The sequence below is a fragment of the Corythoichthys intestinalis genome, chromosome 3 (genome assembly GCF_030265065.1).
Source record: "Corythoichthys intestinalis isolate RoL2023-P3 chromosome 3, ASM3026506v1, whole genome shotgun sequence".
NCBI lineage: Eukaryota > Metazoa > Chordata > Actinopteri > Syngnathiformes > Syngnathidae > Corythoichthys > Corythoichthys intestinalis.
This window is the reverse complement of record NC_080397.1, coordinates 47,556,752-47,573,894: the sequence shown is the minus strand read 5'-3', so window position 1 is coordinate 47,573,894 and position 17,143 is coordinate 47,556,752. Positions and strand designations below refer to the sequence as shown.

Here is a 17,143-nt window from a genome sequence, read left to right as displayed (position 1 = left end):
CACAAATTTTACTCAAGTAGGTGTGGCGTTACTTTGAAATAAAATTACTCAAGTACAATTTTTTTTAAAAAGTATTTAATGAGTAACATTGTGAGTAACCGCTTACAATTTTAATGTTTTTTTTTTTTTCATAAACAATTTTTTTTTTTTCAGCACAAAGTTGTGTATATGAACTGTGATTATTTTACAGTACATTAACCCATTACATAACCACATTTGGCCAAATAAATACCAAAAAAAATCTTTGAATTACGGCAAGTGAAATAAAATACAGAAATGAAGCATCATTCGTCCAAAGAGCATGAGTGCTCTCTAGTGGATAAAATAGTTTAAATAGTGGAAATGTGAATGCAATGATCCCTCGTTTTTCGCAGTTAATGGGGACCAGAAACCACCGCGATAAGTGAAAAACCGCGAAGTAGCAAAAAAAAAACTTTTTTTTTTTTTTTTTTTTGTGTGTGTGTTTTTGTAGTTAAGTGTATTTATTCAGATTTATCATTGGAAAGCGTTACATATAAGACATGTTTTTTTCACTTTTTTTTCCTCAAAGTATAACTGAAAAAAAATGTACATGTGTATGTATGTGTTTATATATATATATATATATATATATATATATATATATATATTAGGGCTGTCAAACGATTAAATTTTTCAATCGAGTTAATTACAGCTTAAAAATTAATTAATCATAATTAATCGCAATTAATCGCAATTCAAACCATCTATAAAATATGCCATATTTTTCTGTAAATTATTGTTGGAATGGAAAGATAAGACACAAGATGGTTATATACATTCAACATATGGTACATAAGGACTGTATTTGTTTATTATAACAATAAATCAACAAGATGGCATTAACATTATTAACATTCTGTTAAAGCCATCCATGGATATAAAGACTTGTAGTTCTTAAAAGAAAAATGTTAGTACAAGTTATAGAAATTTTATATTAAAACCCCTCTTAAAGTTTTCGTTTTAATAAAATTTATAAAATTTTCAATCAAAAAATAAACTCGTAGCCCACCATTGTTGATGTCAATAATTACTTACACGATGCTCATGGGTGCTGAAGCCTATAAAATCAGTCACACCCAATCGCCAGCAGAGGGCGGCAAAACTCCATAAAACACAACAAGTGAGCGTTTCACTGTACTGTCATTTAAATCTTTCTGAGCGTGGCATCTGCGTTAATTGCGTCAAATATTTTAACGTGATTAATTTAAAAAATTAATTAACGCCCGTTAATGCGATAATTTTGACAGCCCTAATATACTATATATATATATATATATATATATATATATATATATATATATATATATATATACAGTGGCTTGCAAAAGTATTCGGCCCCCTTGAATCTTGCAACCTTTCGCCACATTTCAGGCTTCAAACATAAAGATATGAAATTTAATTTTTTTGTCAAGAATCAACAACAAGTGGGACACAATCAAGAAGTGGAACAACATTTATTGGATAATTTAAACTTTTTTAACAAATAAAAAACTGAAAAGTGGGGCGTGCAATATTATTCGGCCCCTTTACTTTCAGTGCAGCAAACTCACTCCAGAAGTTCAGTGAGGATCTCTGAATGATCCAATGTTGTCCTAAATGACCGATGATGATAAATAGAATCCACCTGTGTGTAATCAAGTCTCCGTATAAATGCACCTGCTCTGTGATAGTCTCAGGGTTCTGTTTAAAGTGCAGAGAGCATTATGAAAACCAAGGAACACACCAGGCAGGTCCGAGATACTGTTGTGGAGACGTTTAAAGCTGGATTTGGATACAAAAAGATTTCCCAGGCTTTAAACATCTCAAGGAGCACTGTGCAAGCCATCATATTGAAATGGAAGGAGCATCAGACCACTGCAAATCTACCAAGACCCGGCCGTCCTTCCAAACTTTCTTCTCAAACAAGGAGAAAACTGATCAGAGATGCAGCCAAGAGGCCCATGATCACTCTGGATGAACTGCAGAGATCTACAGCTGAGGTGGGAGAGTCTGTCCATAGGACAACAATTAGTCGTACACTGCACAAATCTGGCCTTTATGGAAGAGTGGCAAGAAGAAAGCCATTTCTCAAAGATATCCATAAAAAGTCTCGTTTAAAGTTTGCCAGAAGCCACCTGGGAGACACACCAAACATGTGGAAGAAGGTGCTCTGGTCAGATGAAACCAAAATTGAACTTTTGGGCCACAATGCAAAACGATATGTTTGGCGTAAAAGCAACACAGCTCATCACCCTGAACACACCATCCCCACTGTCAAACATGGTGGTGGCAGCATCATGGTTTGGGCCTGCTTTTCTTCAGCAGGGACAGGGAAGATGGTTAAAATTGACGGGAAGATGGATGCAGCCAAATAGAGGAACATTCTGGAAGAAAACCTGTTGGTATCTGCACAAGACCTGAGACTGGGACGGAGATTTATCTTCCAACAGGACAATGATCCAAAACATAAAGCCAAATCTACAATGGAATGGTTAAAAAATAAACATATCCAGGTATTAGAATGGCCAAGTCAAAGTCCAGACCTGAATCCAATCGAGAATCTGTGGAAAGAGCTGAAGACTGCTGTTCACAAACACTCTCTATCCAACCTCACTGAGCTCGAGCTGTTTTGCAAGGAAGAATGGGCAAGAATGTCAGTCTCTCGATGTGCAAAACTGATAGAAACATACCCCAAGCGACTTGCAGCTGTAATTGGAGCAAAAGGTGGCGCTACAAAGTATTAACGCCAGGGGGCCGAATAATATTGCACGCCCCACTTTTCAGTTTTTTATTTGTTAAAAAAGTTTAAATCATCCAATAAATTTTGTTCCACTTCACGATTGTGTCCCACTTGTTGTTGATTCTTGACAAAAAATTAATATTTTATATCTTTATGTTTGAAGCGTGAAATGTGGCGAAAGGTTGCAAGGTTCAAGGGGGCCGAATACTTTTGCAAGGCACTGTATATAGTTTTTTTTTTTAACAATTTAATAATTTTAACAATTTTTTAAATAAATTTTTTAACAAACAATGTAGACACCCAATCCATTTTGAAAAAGTTGAAAAATACTTGTCTTTTTTAAATGCTTCATTGAGTGAGTCCTCTCAAGCTGCTCACTTACACACAATGAGTTATCACAGCAACTGTTTAACAAGTTAAACGATGTTGATGGATGAGACTCTTTGTAGTCTCGGGTTACCAGGGTCTCAGGCAAGATCAAAGCTTAACTGTCTGTCAGTGATCGTTAACTTTAATAAACAACTCCAGCGCACTCACTGCCTGATTGACACAGAGCAGGGGGAGGGAGGGAGACAGACTACACGATCGGCTCGGGACAGCTCATCTGGTTTTTTTTGTTGTTTTTTTTTTTAATTGAAAAAAAAATCTGCGATGGACTGAGCGCTCGATGTTTGAAGCGCGAAGTAGCGAGGGATTACTGTAGTTCATTCATAGTTCCTATTATAGAATTAAAAGGATCATATCTCTGGTTTCCCGTGGTTAATCGGTGCCAAATAAAAACTGGGAAAGAGGTAAACATCTGCAATTTCGAGTCATGTTGATGAGAGCGCTCTGTCAAAAACGTAATTTTTACGGTGCTTTTAAGACACCACGTAATTAAGCAGGCCGTCGTGATCATAGAACGGCAAGCTTGAGTTTGATTGGTACAATGGATTCATGTGATTACTGTTGATTGTATGATTGGTGAAACTGGTAGAGCTACTGTTACCATTGCTGGCAATAAAAGTAAAATCTAATACTGTGTGTAGAATACAGAGGAAAAAAATATAACGACTAGTATAGCCCAATGTAGCGGAGTAAGAGTAGCATTTCTTTTTCACAAATCTACTCAAGTAAAAGTAAAAAGTATAGCTTAGTAAAACTACTGTTCAATGTACATTTTTCTAAAAAAAAAATTGCCTAGTAAATGTAATGGAGTAAATGTAACACTTACTACTATGTACTACCCACCTCTGTATTTATTTATTAAAACCCAATGTTTCAAAATGTCATATTTTAGAGACTTAATTTTGACACACTGGCACTGTGATATCGGTCCATGCTTAGTTAGAAACACCTTGTTGCAAAAATCTGGTGCAAATACAGCCCTATTTGCAGGTTAGTAAGTAATCCTCTCTGGTCATTATGTTCATGAGTCTTGTCATCACTTCAATTGAAGGTGACCTTTTTCTACCCCAGGTCCCTCCAGGACTTGTCCAAGCAGACAGAGCTGCCCTACGGCACAGTGCTGGACTCCGCTGTGTATGACCAAGTGCGTTCCAAGGCCTTGAACCCCTTTGAGAGAGACCCCATGTACTCACAGATGTGGCGGATGATCAACCGCACGGGAGGAGCCGACAACAACGTTGAGGAATCCAAAGAGGGCATTCGAAAGGTAAGCACACAGCTGAGCTATGATATCGTGTGAGAATTTGAGTATGAGTAGAGCAGGTGTGCCCTGTTGGTGATGTCAAATCCATTATTTTATTGTGGAATGAAGCTTTGAAATTGTCGCGTGGGGTTTTTGGTATGGTCTATCATACTTAATATGATTACGTCTTTAGTGATGAATCCCTCGTAAGAAAGAGAAGAGATAGAGATCAAATTCAAAATAAGTGTTACATGCTGCAAAAGGGTCACTGTAAATCAGTTAAGAATTCAGTCAGTCAAGGGTATTTTAGTGGAGAAAATCTTATAGACCCTACCCACCGACGTCACAAAACCACATGCTCGCTGTATGGTTCCGCCCACTTGTCCGTCATTTTGTCTCTGTATTAGCATTGGTTTCAATTGATCGAGGAATTTAAAATGCATTTCATGGAAGACCCGGTGCTTTCTGATGCCGTAAACTCACTGGATGTGTTGCATAAAAGGCGTTATGTGGAAAAGCTTCGCCAGATCCATATTTGATGCCCAAATCGATGTTTTTCGACCCACTGTCTTCGCCCTGTCTGCCTGACATCTGCTACGCTGATATTTACAATTATCTTGTCCACACAAAATCAGCCTATTCTCACGAAAATTTGAAAAACTTCAAGAGCTTGGAGGCTTATAAATACTTCGTTGCTGGTTGGGTGAAACAGGTCCTCGTCCACGAAAATTCGGCAGGAATCTATCTTGTGCTTGGAAAGGTGAGTTACGAAATTTTCAATTCAAAATCTTTTGTTATTGCTAACATCCAATGTCAAGTCTAATGTACGTATTTCATGTCGTTTGTCAATGGAGTTAAGGCTTTTAATGTTTATATGGTTTAGCGATAGCACTCTCACTACATACATACGTGTATGTTGTCGGCGATTAGCCTAGCAATGATCTTAATTGTGGTTATTTGTCAGCCCAAAACCCTCTAAGTATATCTTAAATGCATCTTACCGGATATAAAATGACTACTACATAGTCTGTGGTGATTTTTTGGTGCCCAGTTTTCACGTCGAATTGCAGCCGTCCATTTCGCTCTCCTCTTTGGATCCCTCGGAATACGGTAAAACTTCAAGTCTCTCCTTCCATCTTCTCTGTTAGTGCAACCAACAGCCACACACGCCTTCACCATTTTGATTATTAATGTTAACGAGCAGAAAAACACGCCGTAAATACGAGGAATGTACGTAGCCGTAACAGGTTAACACTATGTTTTGACGGACAATTGGGCGGTACCATTCAGGAGAGCGGAGTTGTGACGTCACGTGGGTAGGGTCTATAGAATGGCAACCGATTCAGGGTGTACCCCGCCTACCGCCTATAGTTAGCTGGGATTGGCTCCAGCACCGCAGTGACCCTCATGAGGATAAGCGGCTTGGAAAATGAATGAATGAAAATCACTCACCTTACGTCCGCTACATATTGAGATGAATGCCAGTTTTTGTCTGACGAGACGAGAACGAGATGAAAATTCGCCCTAGTTAAATGTGTGACATTTTCTTGCCGTATATGTAGTTAGCATGCATCGTAGCAGTGTTTGGTCGTGTCACTAATGTGACCTGCTGCGCCTAGGGAGTAGGTTGGATCCTCCTCAAAATTGGTGAGACTGTTCATGAAACATATGAGATCTAAACTTGTGAAAAAATGCTGAACTTTCATTCAGGGGCCTGACCTGGGTGAGGTGCCAAAGTCTGCCTTTTGTTTGGCAACACACCAAATTCAGTAAATAACTAATAACTCATTTATTCAAAGCACCCTGATGAATCAAGTAGGGGTCATTTGCATCAACTGTACAGCGCCGACTAGTGGCAACAGAAAGTTACTCATTTTATATATACAGTTCATGTCCAGTTCCTTTCAGGTTGGTCTGGTGTACTAGGTGTGTGTGAATGTATTTCTCATCTCAGAATATACAAAAACATATCTGTCAGCCAAGCCCACAACACAAAAGAAGTTCCACACAAAAAGAGGCGACTTTCAAACACGTTATTTTCTCATGAAATCATGAGAGGGGGACGTTCAGCCACCAGCCTGAGCTGCGTGCCATCCAAGTTGGGCAAAACTGCGAGGGCCCGTTCAGTCCTGCTTGCAGGCCTAGTTTCACTTATTTCTAATAGATTTACACTGAAAACAAGGTAATTTAACTAGTTTTAAGGAGGTGTGTTTTTTGCAATGAACATTTCGTCACATTCGTCACAAAATGGAAGTGCCTATGAGCTGTGCCATTTTCTGTGTTCAAACATCATTTTCTCCGTTACCAGCAGTCTAATAAATGTATTTGCATATTTAGATTCTTTGAAAAACTGTATTTCACATGAAGGTCGTTTATAGTAAGCATTCTCTTGTGCTTTAAAGTGTAAAAACTACGCTACTGTACCAGACACACACACATATTCAATTCGATTTCAGTCTAAACGCTAAAAAATAGTCCTTTTTTGAACATTTACATCTGCACTATATAATAATATCGTAATATATGGTCGAAAACACTCAGGTGACTTAAAGTTCCTCTCTGAGACCCCCAATTTGGCCAAATTTCAAAATTGTCCTATAGGCATGTGTGATACATCATTGGAAAGCTTAAAATCTCAATTTTCTCATTTCCATAAATTTACTCTTTTAAAGAATTTTTTAAAATTTGTCTTTGTTTGGATCGATTATTTATCATCTAAAATATTAGGGAAAATGCGACAGTAATGAAAAAAAGGACAATTAAGCAATAGTTATGAGGTAGATAGCCGCGACTTTTTTACAGACGCTAATTTTTTCATTGTGACGCATTTTGTTTAAAAGTTTAAAATATGCGAGTGAATAATTTTTTTAAGTCGTTTTTTTTTTTTTTTCAAACTAAATATTAGACATCAATTAATGATTCTAAGCTAAAAATGGCAGACATTTCGAATAATAAATACGATTGCTTACCTTCTTTTTATGGCTAGGTTGAAACAAAAGCGGTTGCACGACATCTGTAAACGTGGGTTTCCAGGGTAAAACGGACAAATTAAAAATAGTTCGGGGACTTAATGCGCCATGAATCTGCTATGGCAGCATATAGACATATTGTTCTATCAGACACAACAGTTCTTTTGGCTTAAAATACAGCAGTTTATTTGATAGCTGGGTGCGAGAGCAGAAACTGCTTTTTCAGCCTTGTCTGTGTTTTTCGCCATATAAATACAGTATGTATTGTTTCAAGATTTTTTTTTTTTTTTTTAAGTTAAGCTTTTCTCTGTGCTTGTATACACACTATAGATATATAAACGGAGTTAATTTCATGTGAGTGCCACCATCATAAGTCTAAAGTACTTACCATCCAAATACTGTCTGTCCTTCTGAATGAGTTCACTTTAATTAGTCACTTCTGTAAAAAGTCAGAACATTTTTACCTTTGAGCTTATCAAGGGTGAACAAATGTCTTCATCCAAGCAGTTTTCTACAGAATGTCCCCCAAAGAGTTACATAAGCTAATTAAAACACCTTGCGTCAACCAGAAAATGTGATCTTTTTTTTGAGTCAGGTCACTGACTCTTACCTTGAATAGCCCATAGCTTGAGGCTGTTTGGCCATGATGTCATTAACACTTCCTCGTGGACATCTATCCATTTGATATATTTAGACGTGTGGCGAGCCCTCGCTTGTTTGTTGTATTTGAGCCCTTTGAAACCTTCATTTCCTTGTCTCTTTTTGCCTTTCAGGCCTTTTATACCCTACTCTCTTCCACTTTAAACCTCCCTCACTTTGTCACCGTTGTCTCCTGCGCTCGATGGATTTTCTCCCTTTTTCACTTTCTGTCCCCCGTAGAAAAATAATATTAAATGTCAGAACAGGTCAGTGTCTCAGCTGTCTCTTGGTGGCTCACTTACACACACACACATGCGTGCACACCCACACACATGCACGCCAAAACACCATCAACCCAATTCTTGCACAAATATATACAGTAATTTTCGGACAATAAGCCGCTACTTTTTTCCTTCATTTTTAATCCTGCAGTTTATAGTCCAATGCGGTTTATTTGTTGATTTATTTGGGTTAATAGTAAAGATGTCCCAATCGATCGGGTCCGATCACGTAATATTCAAAGTATCGGAATCGGCAAAAATATATCGGACATGCCTTTTTTTAATATATATATATTTTTTGTTTTTATTTAAATCGTTTTCTGTTTATATTTAACGTTACAGACAAAATGTCTTACACTCATCCAGAGTAGTTTTGGCTTAAAGTAGGGCTATCAAATTTATTGCGTTAACGGCGTTAATTAATTTTTTAAAAATGAATCACGTTAAATAATTAACGCATGCGCTGCATGACCCACTCACGCATTGTCGCGTACAATCTATTAAGACGCTGTTTTACCTATAGATGGCACTAAAAGGCAACGTATAATGAGTAGAGAGAATTTTGACAGCCTTTGGAGCCATTTTTTATGTGGCTAAAGCCGTACAATACCTCTCTCAGCAATGAAAAATAACGTGGGAGGCAATGTGGGGAAGAAAGGTAGTAGTTGATCATTTTCTTAACACCCTATGTTCTTTCCCAACGCAGAGAAGATATATCAATTGGTGCCCCTACGCACAGTCATGGTTGCACTTCCCATCATGCATTTGGGCAGAAGTTAAATGGCTGCAGTATCATTTACTGAAAGCTCAACAAATACACTAGATGGCAATATTTAGTCACAATATACAAAGTCACATTTATCCTTTAAGGATAACAAGTCTTTCTATCCGTGGATCCCTCTCACAGAAAGAATGTTGATAATGTAAATGCCATCTTGAGGATTTATTGTCATAAGAAACAAATACAGTACTTATGTACTGTATGTTGAATGTATATATTCGTCCGAGTTTTATTCATTTTTTTCGAAATGCATTGCCAAAATGTATATGATCGGGAAAAATTATCGGGAATGATTGGAATTGAATCGGGAGCAAAAAAAAAAGCAATCGGATCGGGAAATATCGGGATTGGCAGATACTCAAACTAAAACGATCGGGATTGGGAGCAAAAAAACATGACCGGAACAACCTTAGTAAATAGGTAACACATGCCTCCTTGTATGCATTGCAGCGTTACAGATGCAAATAACAATCAAAATGCATGTTCTTTGGTAATTATTTATTCAGTTACTGTTCCAGTTGTTTCATTAATTGCTTATGATATTTGGTAACACTTTATTTGACAGCGGTGTCATAAGACCATCATAATTATGTCATTACATTATCATGGGCATTACTGAATGCCTATGACAGTCATCCGGAACAATTATTTTACTAACTCTATTTATGTCCAGCTCAGATCTTCAAAATTCATTCAAAAGTGAGATAATTTGCTGGGTAACACTAAATGGCATGTTATAAGCATTCATTAATGCTCATGACAGTTTCATGGCATAATTATGATTGTCTAATGCAGTACTTCTGAAATAGTGGGGCGGACCCCCTAGGGGGGCACAGAGCATTGCCAGGGGTGGCGCATGTGACCTCGGGGAAGATACTTTTTTTGCCATACTGGAATAATGTATCATTTTCAAAGTGTGCGCAGTATTTTTGAACAAAAGAAGAGCACACAGCAAAGAGCACTGGTGATATGACGAGCTAAGACGAGGGAATATGACAAGCGTATGTAGCGTTTGGCTTTGACTTTTAATACAGTGGGAGACGAGAAAAGACCAGTCTGTGTCTAAAAATGTTTGCAACGGACCGCAGGAAGCCACATCAAATAAGACGTGCCGAATATTGCCAACAATTGTCCCGCTTTGTTTCGCAGTATTACATCAGTAAACCAGCGAGCACTGTTAGCATCATATAAGGTGGCATACCAAGTTGCTCAGTGCAAAATAGCAAAAATAAAAAATGTCCCATTGTCCATTGACCCTGTTGTTTTTGTTCGGTTAATTTTTGTTTTTGCGGTTGAATGGTTATTTGAATGTATTATTTATTGATTGATTTTTATTAAAATTTATTTATCACTATTAAATGGTCAAAAAATGTACCATGAATGTATTTTTACAGCTTGGATGTGACTTTTTATTTTTCTATTCAGGCAAAGTGATGCACTTTAAGTCTTTTCTATACTTTATTGTAAATTGAGCTATATATTGTTTCTTTAATATTAAAAAGGGCAAAATATTATGCAGAGGTATACTTATATTAATAATTTATAGGCAAATGATACAATTTACAGTGGCGGCAGAGAGTTGTGGAGGGGTGCAAAACGTTTACGTCTTCCTGGGGGGAGGGGAGGCGTAACAGAAAATAATTCAGAAGCACTGGTCTAATGACAGTCTTATGGCGCCACTGTCAGATAAAGTGTTACCAAATACCATAACTAGCAAATAATGAAACAACTGGAACACTAAATGAATAAATAATTAGCACAGAAGATGAATTTTAATTGTTATTTACATCTGGAGTGCTGCAATGCATGCTAGGAAGCATGTTGGACAACAACAGTGTTGAAACCAGGTGGCAGCAGAGGTTGACTGTCTCCCCAAGGGAGCAGTGATGGCCAAATGAAGCTTCTGGAAGCAATGAAGCTATGCAGCCAATTGATTCAAAACTTCATAGTGGCTCATTTGATCTTATGACAGTCGTTTGATGGCGCTGTCAAATAAATTGTTACCAGTTAATATCTTTTGGCGTGAATATCTTATAGACCCTACTCACCAACGTCACAGAATGACGTGTCGCTATATCCGGCCGCCATATTGTCCGTCATTGTTTATCCGTATTCTCAATGGTTTCAATGTGTCGTGCAATTCATAGTGCAATTCATGGAAGCCCCGGTGCTTTCAGACGCTGTAAACTCATTGGATGCGTTGCATAAAAGGCGTTATGTGGAAAAGCTTCAGTCTATCCATTCGCCAGATCCATATTTGATGCCTAAATCGATATTTTTTGACCCGCTGTCTTCGCCCTCTCTGCCTGACATCTGCTACCCTGATATCTACAACTATCTTGTCCACACAAAATCAGCCTATTCTCACGAAAGTTTGAAAAACTTTAAGAGCAGCACTCTAAACAACATTACCCCGTGTGACCCTTTACTTCCAATTTTCTAAAATGGCGACAATCAATTAAAAAAAAGTTGACTGCGATGGCTGACGCTTCAAGGATAGGTGGATATTGGACTATTTCTTCAATAAAACACGCAACAACTGTGTCTGCCTCATTTGCAAAGAGACAGTCGCTGTTTTCAAAGAGTTCGATGTGACGCGATAATGATATTATCGAACAAGACACGCTGACATGTACGACAACATTACAGGGAAGATACGCAGCGAGAAATTATAGCAACTTGAAGCTGGTTTTATTTCACAGCAGCAGTATTTCGCAAGAGCCCGAGTGTCGAAAGAGAACGCCACAAAGACGAGATTGTTGAAATTATGAATTAAAAAAAAGAATAGAGCAAATGTGACACACAGAACAACTTGCTAAAATTTGTTTAAATATATTGTTCTATGTAAATCAGCCAAGGTAGCCCCCCGCATTTTTACCACACCAAATCTGGCCCCCTGTGCAAAAGGTTTGGACACACCTGTTTAACTGATGATCCGTAGACGAGGCCAGCTTCTTTCACTTGGTACCAGCTAAATATTATTCAAAATATAATGATGGTGGAAGAAATAAGCATCTTGAATTTGAAACTGTATTGTCGGCGATTAGCCTCGCAATGATCTTAATTGTGGTTGTCAGCCTAAAACCCTCTAAATATATATTAAATGCATCTTACCAGATATAAAATGACTCCTACATAATCCGTAGTGATCGTTTGGTGCCCAGTTATCTCGTCGAAGTGCAGCAGTCCATCTCGCTCTCCTCTCCGGGACTCTCGGAATACGGTAGAACTTCAAGTCTCTCCGTCTATCTTCTCTGTTATTGCAACCAACCGCCACACATACCTTCACCATTTTTATTATCAATGTTAACAAGCAGAAAAGCACGCCATAATAGGAGGAATTTACGTAGCGGTAATGCTTAAACCTAACGAGCTGACGTACAATATGGCGCGGAGGCATGGTTGTTCAGCATATCTATGAATAAATACCGTTTTCATGCCACATTTGGTGGGTGGCGGCTTATAGTCAGGTGCGCCTTATAGTGCGAAAATTACGGTAATTGAATGTGCAAGTAGACATGTGTAAGCTTTGTAAAGTATGGTATTCTTACATGGCTGAGGGTATGGTTGTCAGAGACATGATTCAGGATCACATTTCATACACACTTTTGAAACATATTCCGGTATGTTATATGGCAGTGCAAAAGTTTGTGCAAAAGTTTGAGAACATTTCAGTTTAGTTTATGAAAGGATTTGAGTTCAATTGTATGAGCCAACTTCGTTATGATTTGTGAGTTTTTTTAGTAGTACATGTGCAAGAATTTAACTTGTGTATACGTGTGAGAGAGGGAGGATTCTGTTCCCTCAAGCTTTAAAAGTGCTTCAGTACTGGACCCCAATGACCTCAATAATTAACATATAATCTCTAACTTTCCTTTTCTCTGGAAGACCCTGAGGGGATAAAACAGCTGCCACCCACACTGTAAAAACCCAACATCCTCCCAAAAATGTCTAATTTCTAGTATGAATATCTTATCACACTTAAAGTAAGACACAATCCCTTAACAAGTAAAATTTCAGTAATATATACAGTGGAGCAAATAAGTATTTAGTCAACCACCAATTGTGCAAGTTCTACTTGAAAACATTAGAGAGGCCTGTAATTGTCAACATGGGTAAACCTCAACCATGACAGACAGAATGTGGAAACAAAACAGAAAATCACATTGTTTGATTTTTAAAGAATTTATTTCCAAATTAGATTGGAAAATAAGTATTTGGTCACCTACAAACAAGCAAGATTTCTGGCTGTCAAAGAGGTTTAACTTCTTCTAATGAGGTCTAACGAGGCTCCACTCGTTACCTGTATTAATGGCACCTGTTTTAACTCATTATTGGTTTAGAAGACATCTGTCCACAACTCAGTCAGTCACATTCTAAACTCCACTATGGTCAAGACCAAAGAGCTGTCGAAGGACACCAGAGACAAAATTGTAGACCTGCACCAGGCTGGAAAGACTGAATCTGCAATAGGTAAAACGCTTGGTGTAAAGAAATCAACTGTGGGAGCAATTATTAGAAAACTGAAGACATACAAGACCATGATCATCTCCCTCGATCTGGGGCTCCATGCAAGATCTCACCCCGTGTCGTCAAAATGATAACAAGATAGGTGAGCAAAAATCCCAGAACCACACGGGGCGGATGACCTACAGAGAGCTGGGACCACAGTAACAAAGGCTACTATTAGTAACACAATGCGCCGCCTGGGACTCAAATCCTGCACTGCCAGACGTGTCCCCCTGCTGAAGCCAGTACACGTCCAGGCCCGTCTGCGGTTCGCTAGAGAGCATTTGGATGATCCAGAAGAAGACTGGGAGAATGTGTTATGGTAAGATAAAACCAAAATGGAACTTTTTGGTAGAAACACAGGTTCTCGTGTTTGGAGGAGAAAGAATACTGAATTGTATCCGAAGAACACCATACCCACTGTGAAACATTGGGGTGGAAACATCATGCTTTGGGGATGTTTTTCTGCAAAGGGACCAGGACGACTGATCTGTGTAAAGGAAAGAGTGAATGGGGCCATGTATCGAGAGATTTTGAGTGAAAATCTCCTTCCATCAGCAAGGGCATTAAAGATGAGACGTGGCTGGGTCTTTCAGCATGACAATGATCCCAAACACACAGCCAGGACAACAAAGGAGTGGCTTCGTAAGAAGCATTTCAAGGTCCTGGAGTGTCCGAGCCAGTCTCCAGATCTCAACCCCATAGAAAATCTGTGGAGGGAGTTGAAAGTCCGTGTTGCCCAACGACAGCCCCAAAACATCACTACTCTAGAGGAGATCTGCATGGAGGAATGGGCCAAAATACCAGCAACAGTGTGTGAAAAGCTTGTGAAGAGTTGCAGAAAATGTTTTGCCTCCGTTGTTGCCAACAAAGGGGCATAACAAAGTATTGAGATGAACTTTTGATATTGACCAAATATTTATTTTCCACCATGATTTGCAAATAAATTCTTTAAAAATCAGACAATGGGATTTTCTGTTTTTTTTTTTTTTTCCACATTCTGTCTCTCATGGTTGAGGTTTACCCATGTTGACAATTACAGGCCTCTATAATATTTTCAAGTGGGAGAACTTGCACAATTAGTGGCTGACTAAATACTTATTTGCCCCACTGTATCTGTTCTATGTGTTGGATTTTATCATCTTGAAAGGCAATTTAAAATAAAAATACAATAGAGAACAACATGCTGTATAAGTGTACAGTATGATAATGTCACATGATGCATGAACAACGAAATACGAACGTGACCGGTACATTAACGTACTATAGCTATTGAGAGTTATACAGATAACTATAGCCTAAAGAACATGCTAACAAGTTTTCCAAACCATTAGTGTCACTCTAAAACACCAAAACAGCATGTGAAATGATATAATAATGTGTTAATAATTTTACACATAAGTCACTCCAGAGTATAAGTCGCACCCCCAGCCAAACTATGAACAAAAACTGTGACTTATAGTCCAAAAATACGGTAAATGTACACACATGCGCACTTGCAATATCTATGACACACACACTCTGTCTCAGATGATGTAAACGCGGAATATCTGACAGGCACTTCCAGAATCTCTGATTGACTGGAGAGTGATATCTAGAGTTGAGAGGATTTTCATTTCAAGTGATTTTATGTCGGTGTGACCTTGTGCTGAACTGGGCAAGTTTGCCAATCTAATCCTTTATGTTTGTTTGTTTGCATGTGTGTGCGTGTGTTATTATGGTTGCTCCCACATGTGTAGAACATGAAATGCAAGGTCAACTGATGGCTCGTTTTGAGGACGTTTATGCCACCCATGACCGTTTTGCAGCAAGGACTAAAAGGAAGATTGTTTTTTTGTTTTTGTTTTTTTTGGCCAGTGCATTTCCATTTTCCACTTGGCATATAAACGGTGACCAATGAGAGGGTTTAAACTGACGTGCTGGATTGGAAACTGAGTTAAAGGCCTCATGCATAAATGCATTGTGTGTGTAGTCAGCCAAAGAACAGCTTTTTTTTTTTTTTTTTTTTTTTTTTACTTGCACACTGCTTTCATTTCTAAAACCAACCACTCATTTCTTTGAAGAGAAAAAATTGAAATGGATTGTTGCAATCAACTGAGTACAGTGCTTATGATTTTTCTTGGCTCCTGTTGAGTAGCATTATTGTGATGCTATGCCCCCCGCTGGTGCAAACAAATATATTCTATGAAATATGTAAATATTCACTTTTACCAAATTAAAAAATGAAAATACAGGAACCTTTTTTAATAATAGGAAAAAAATTCAATTGACAATCATGCCATTAAAATAGAGAATTTGCCTTTAAGCCATAAAGCACAGCCCAAGCATTTGTGTGTGAATGTATTTGTATGTCACATGTCCGCTACTCATGTTAGCCAAGCATTCTTGTTTTGGGGGAGAACATGTAAACTTATTGATCTCCTGACTTGGCAGCAGATGTGCTAACCACAACTCTACTGTGGTCCCTACCCTATAGTGCTGGACAATTCATGATGGTCACTGAAGGAAAGCTGGTTCATAGCAGAAAATCTTGTACATCTGTGTATTAGCATAGATTGTAAAGAAGAACTGGACAATCGATGGTGATGTCACGCATGGTGCTCGCCTGCTCCTTTTTGAATCTCACATTTTACTGTTCCTGGCGCCACCATGGCAGCCGCCGTGTTTTCCTCTCGTCGTTCGTGAAGCCTACTGTTTATTTGGGGTGTTTGGGCAGTACGTTCCCTATATCAGTCTATTGGCAGTGGCGGTGTAAATGTGACTGTATTAAGATCCTGAGAGATCCCAGAGTTGCAAATGGCTCCCACTGCCTCCCTCATTTATAGATTAAGAATTAACTATCGTGGTACAAAAATATTCACCCCCCTCCCAGTTGTCATGGAGCATTTATGTGATTATCAGCGTTGTCACAGATTACGTGAAAAAGTAATTTAATTACTGATTACCTATTACACCTCAAAAAAGTAATCTAGTTACTTTACTAATGACTTTATTATCAAAGTAACTGTTACTTTAAAAGTAATTCATCAGTTACTTTTTACCAACTTTTCTCCCTTTGCCGACTCAACATAAGAATGACAACAGAAAAATGTCATTGCATGGAATTAACTTTCCGATAATTGAATTCAAAGGGGAAAAGTTTTCACATAAGGCTTAATATTCAAAATAAGCGGAGTTTTAGCTATTTGATGGAGTTTATTTCAACCACCATTGAGTCGCGCTAGCTTAGCCACTCCGGAGCCCTGAAGATAACAAATAACTGACGAACTGCATGGAATTTGTTAAAATCAACTCCACCAACTAATTATACTTCGCTAACTCAAAGATTAAGCCAAATGTCAACAATTCTGAATTTCGGCTAGGGTTAACAGCATGTCAGTGCCAATGTAAAACAATGCAAATTGACTGCAGAATAATCAACAACACACAAATGAATTGCACAGTGCAAAAACACAAAGGTGGGGGCGGGCGCGTATGCCCGTGCACAACCCGGAAATATGCCTTAAGCCTGAGTTATGCTCCCGCGATGCGGTGACTGCGCAGCGAGTACGGCGTCATTCGACATTCGATGGTTCTCCGGCGTTGCTCTGTAAT

General features: G+C 38.4%; 1 protein-coding gene across 7 annotated transcripts in view; it reads left to right on the top strand.

Moving 5' to 3' along the window:
• Nucleotides 1-17,143, top strand: part of grid2 (glutamate receptor, ionotropic, delta 2) — a 1,093,502-nt gene that overhangs the window by 922,576 nt on the left and 153,783 nt on the right. For all 7 annotated transcript variants that reach the window (XR_009062687.1, XR_009062690.1, XR_009062688.1 and 4 more), the window contains exon 13: nucleotides 4,199-4,394. Coding sequence is in view for 3 of the 7 variants with exons in the window: in XM_057831225.1 (XP_057687208.1) it covers nucleotides 4,199-4,394 (196 nt within the window). In the remaining 4 variants the exon portion in view is untranslated. The remainder of the gene's footprint in view (nucleotides 1-4,198; nucleotides 4,395-17,143) is intronic.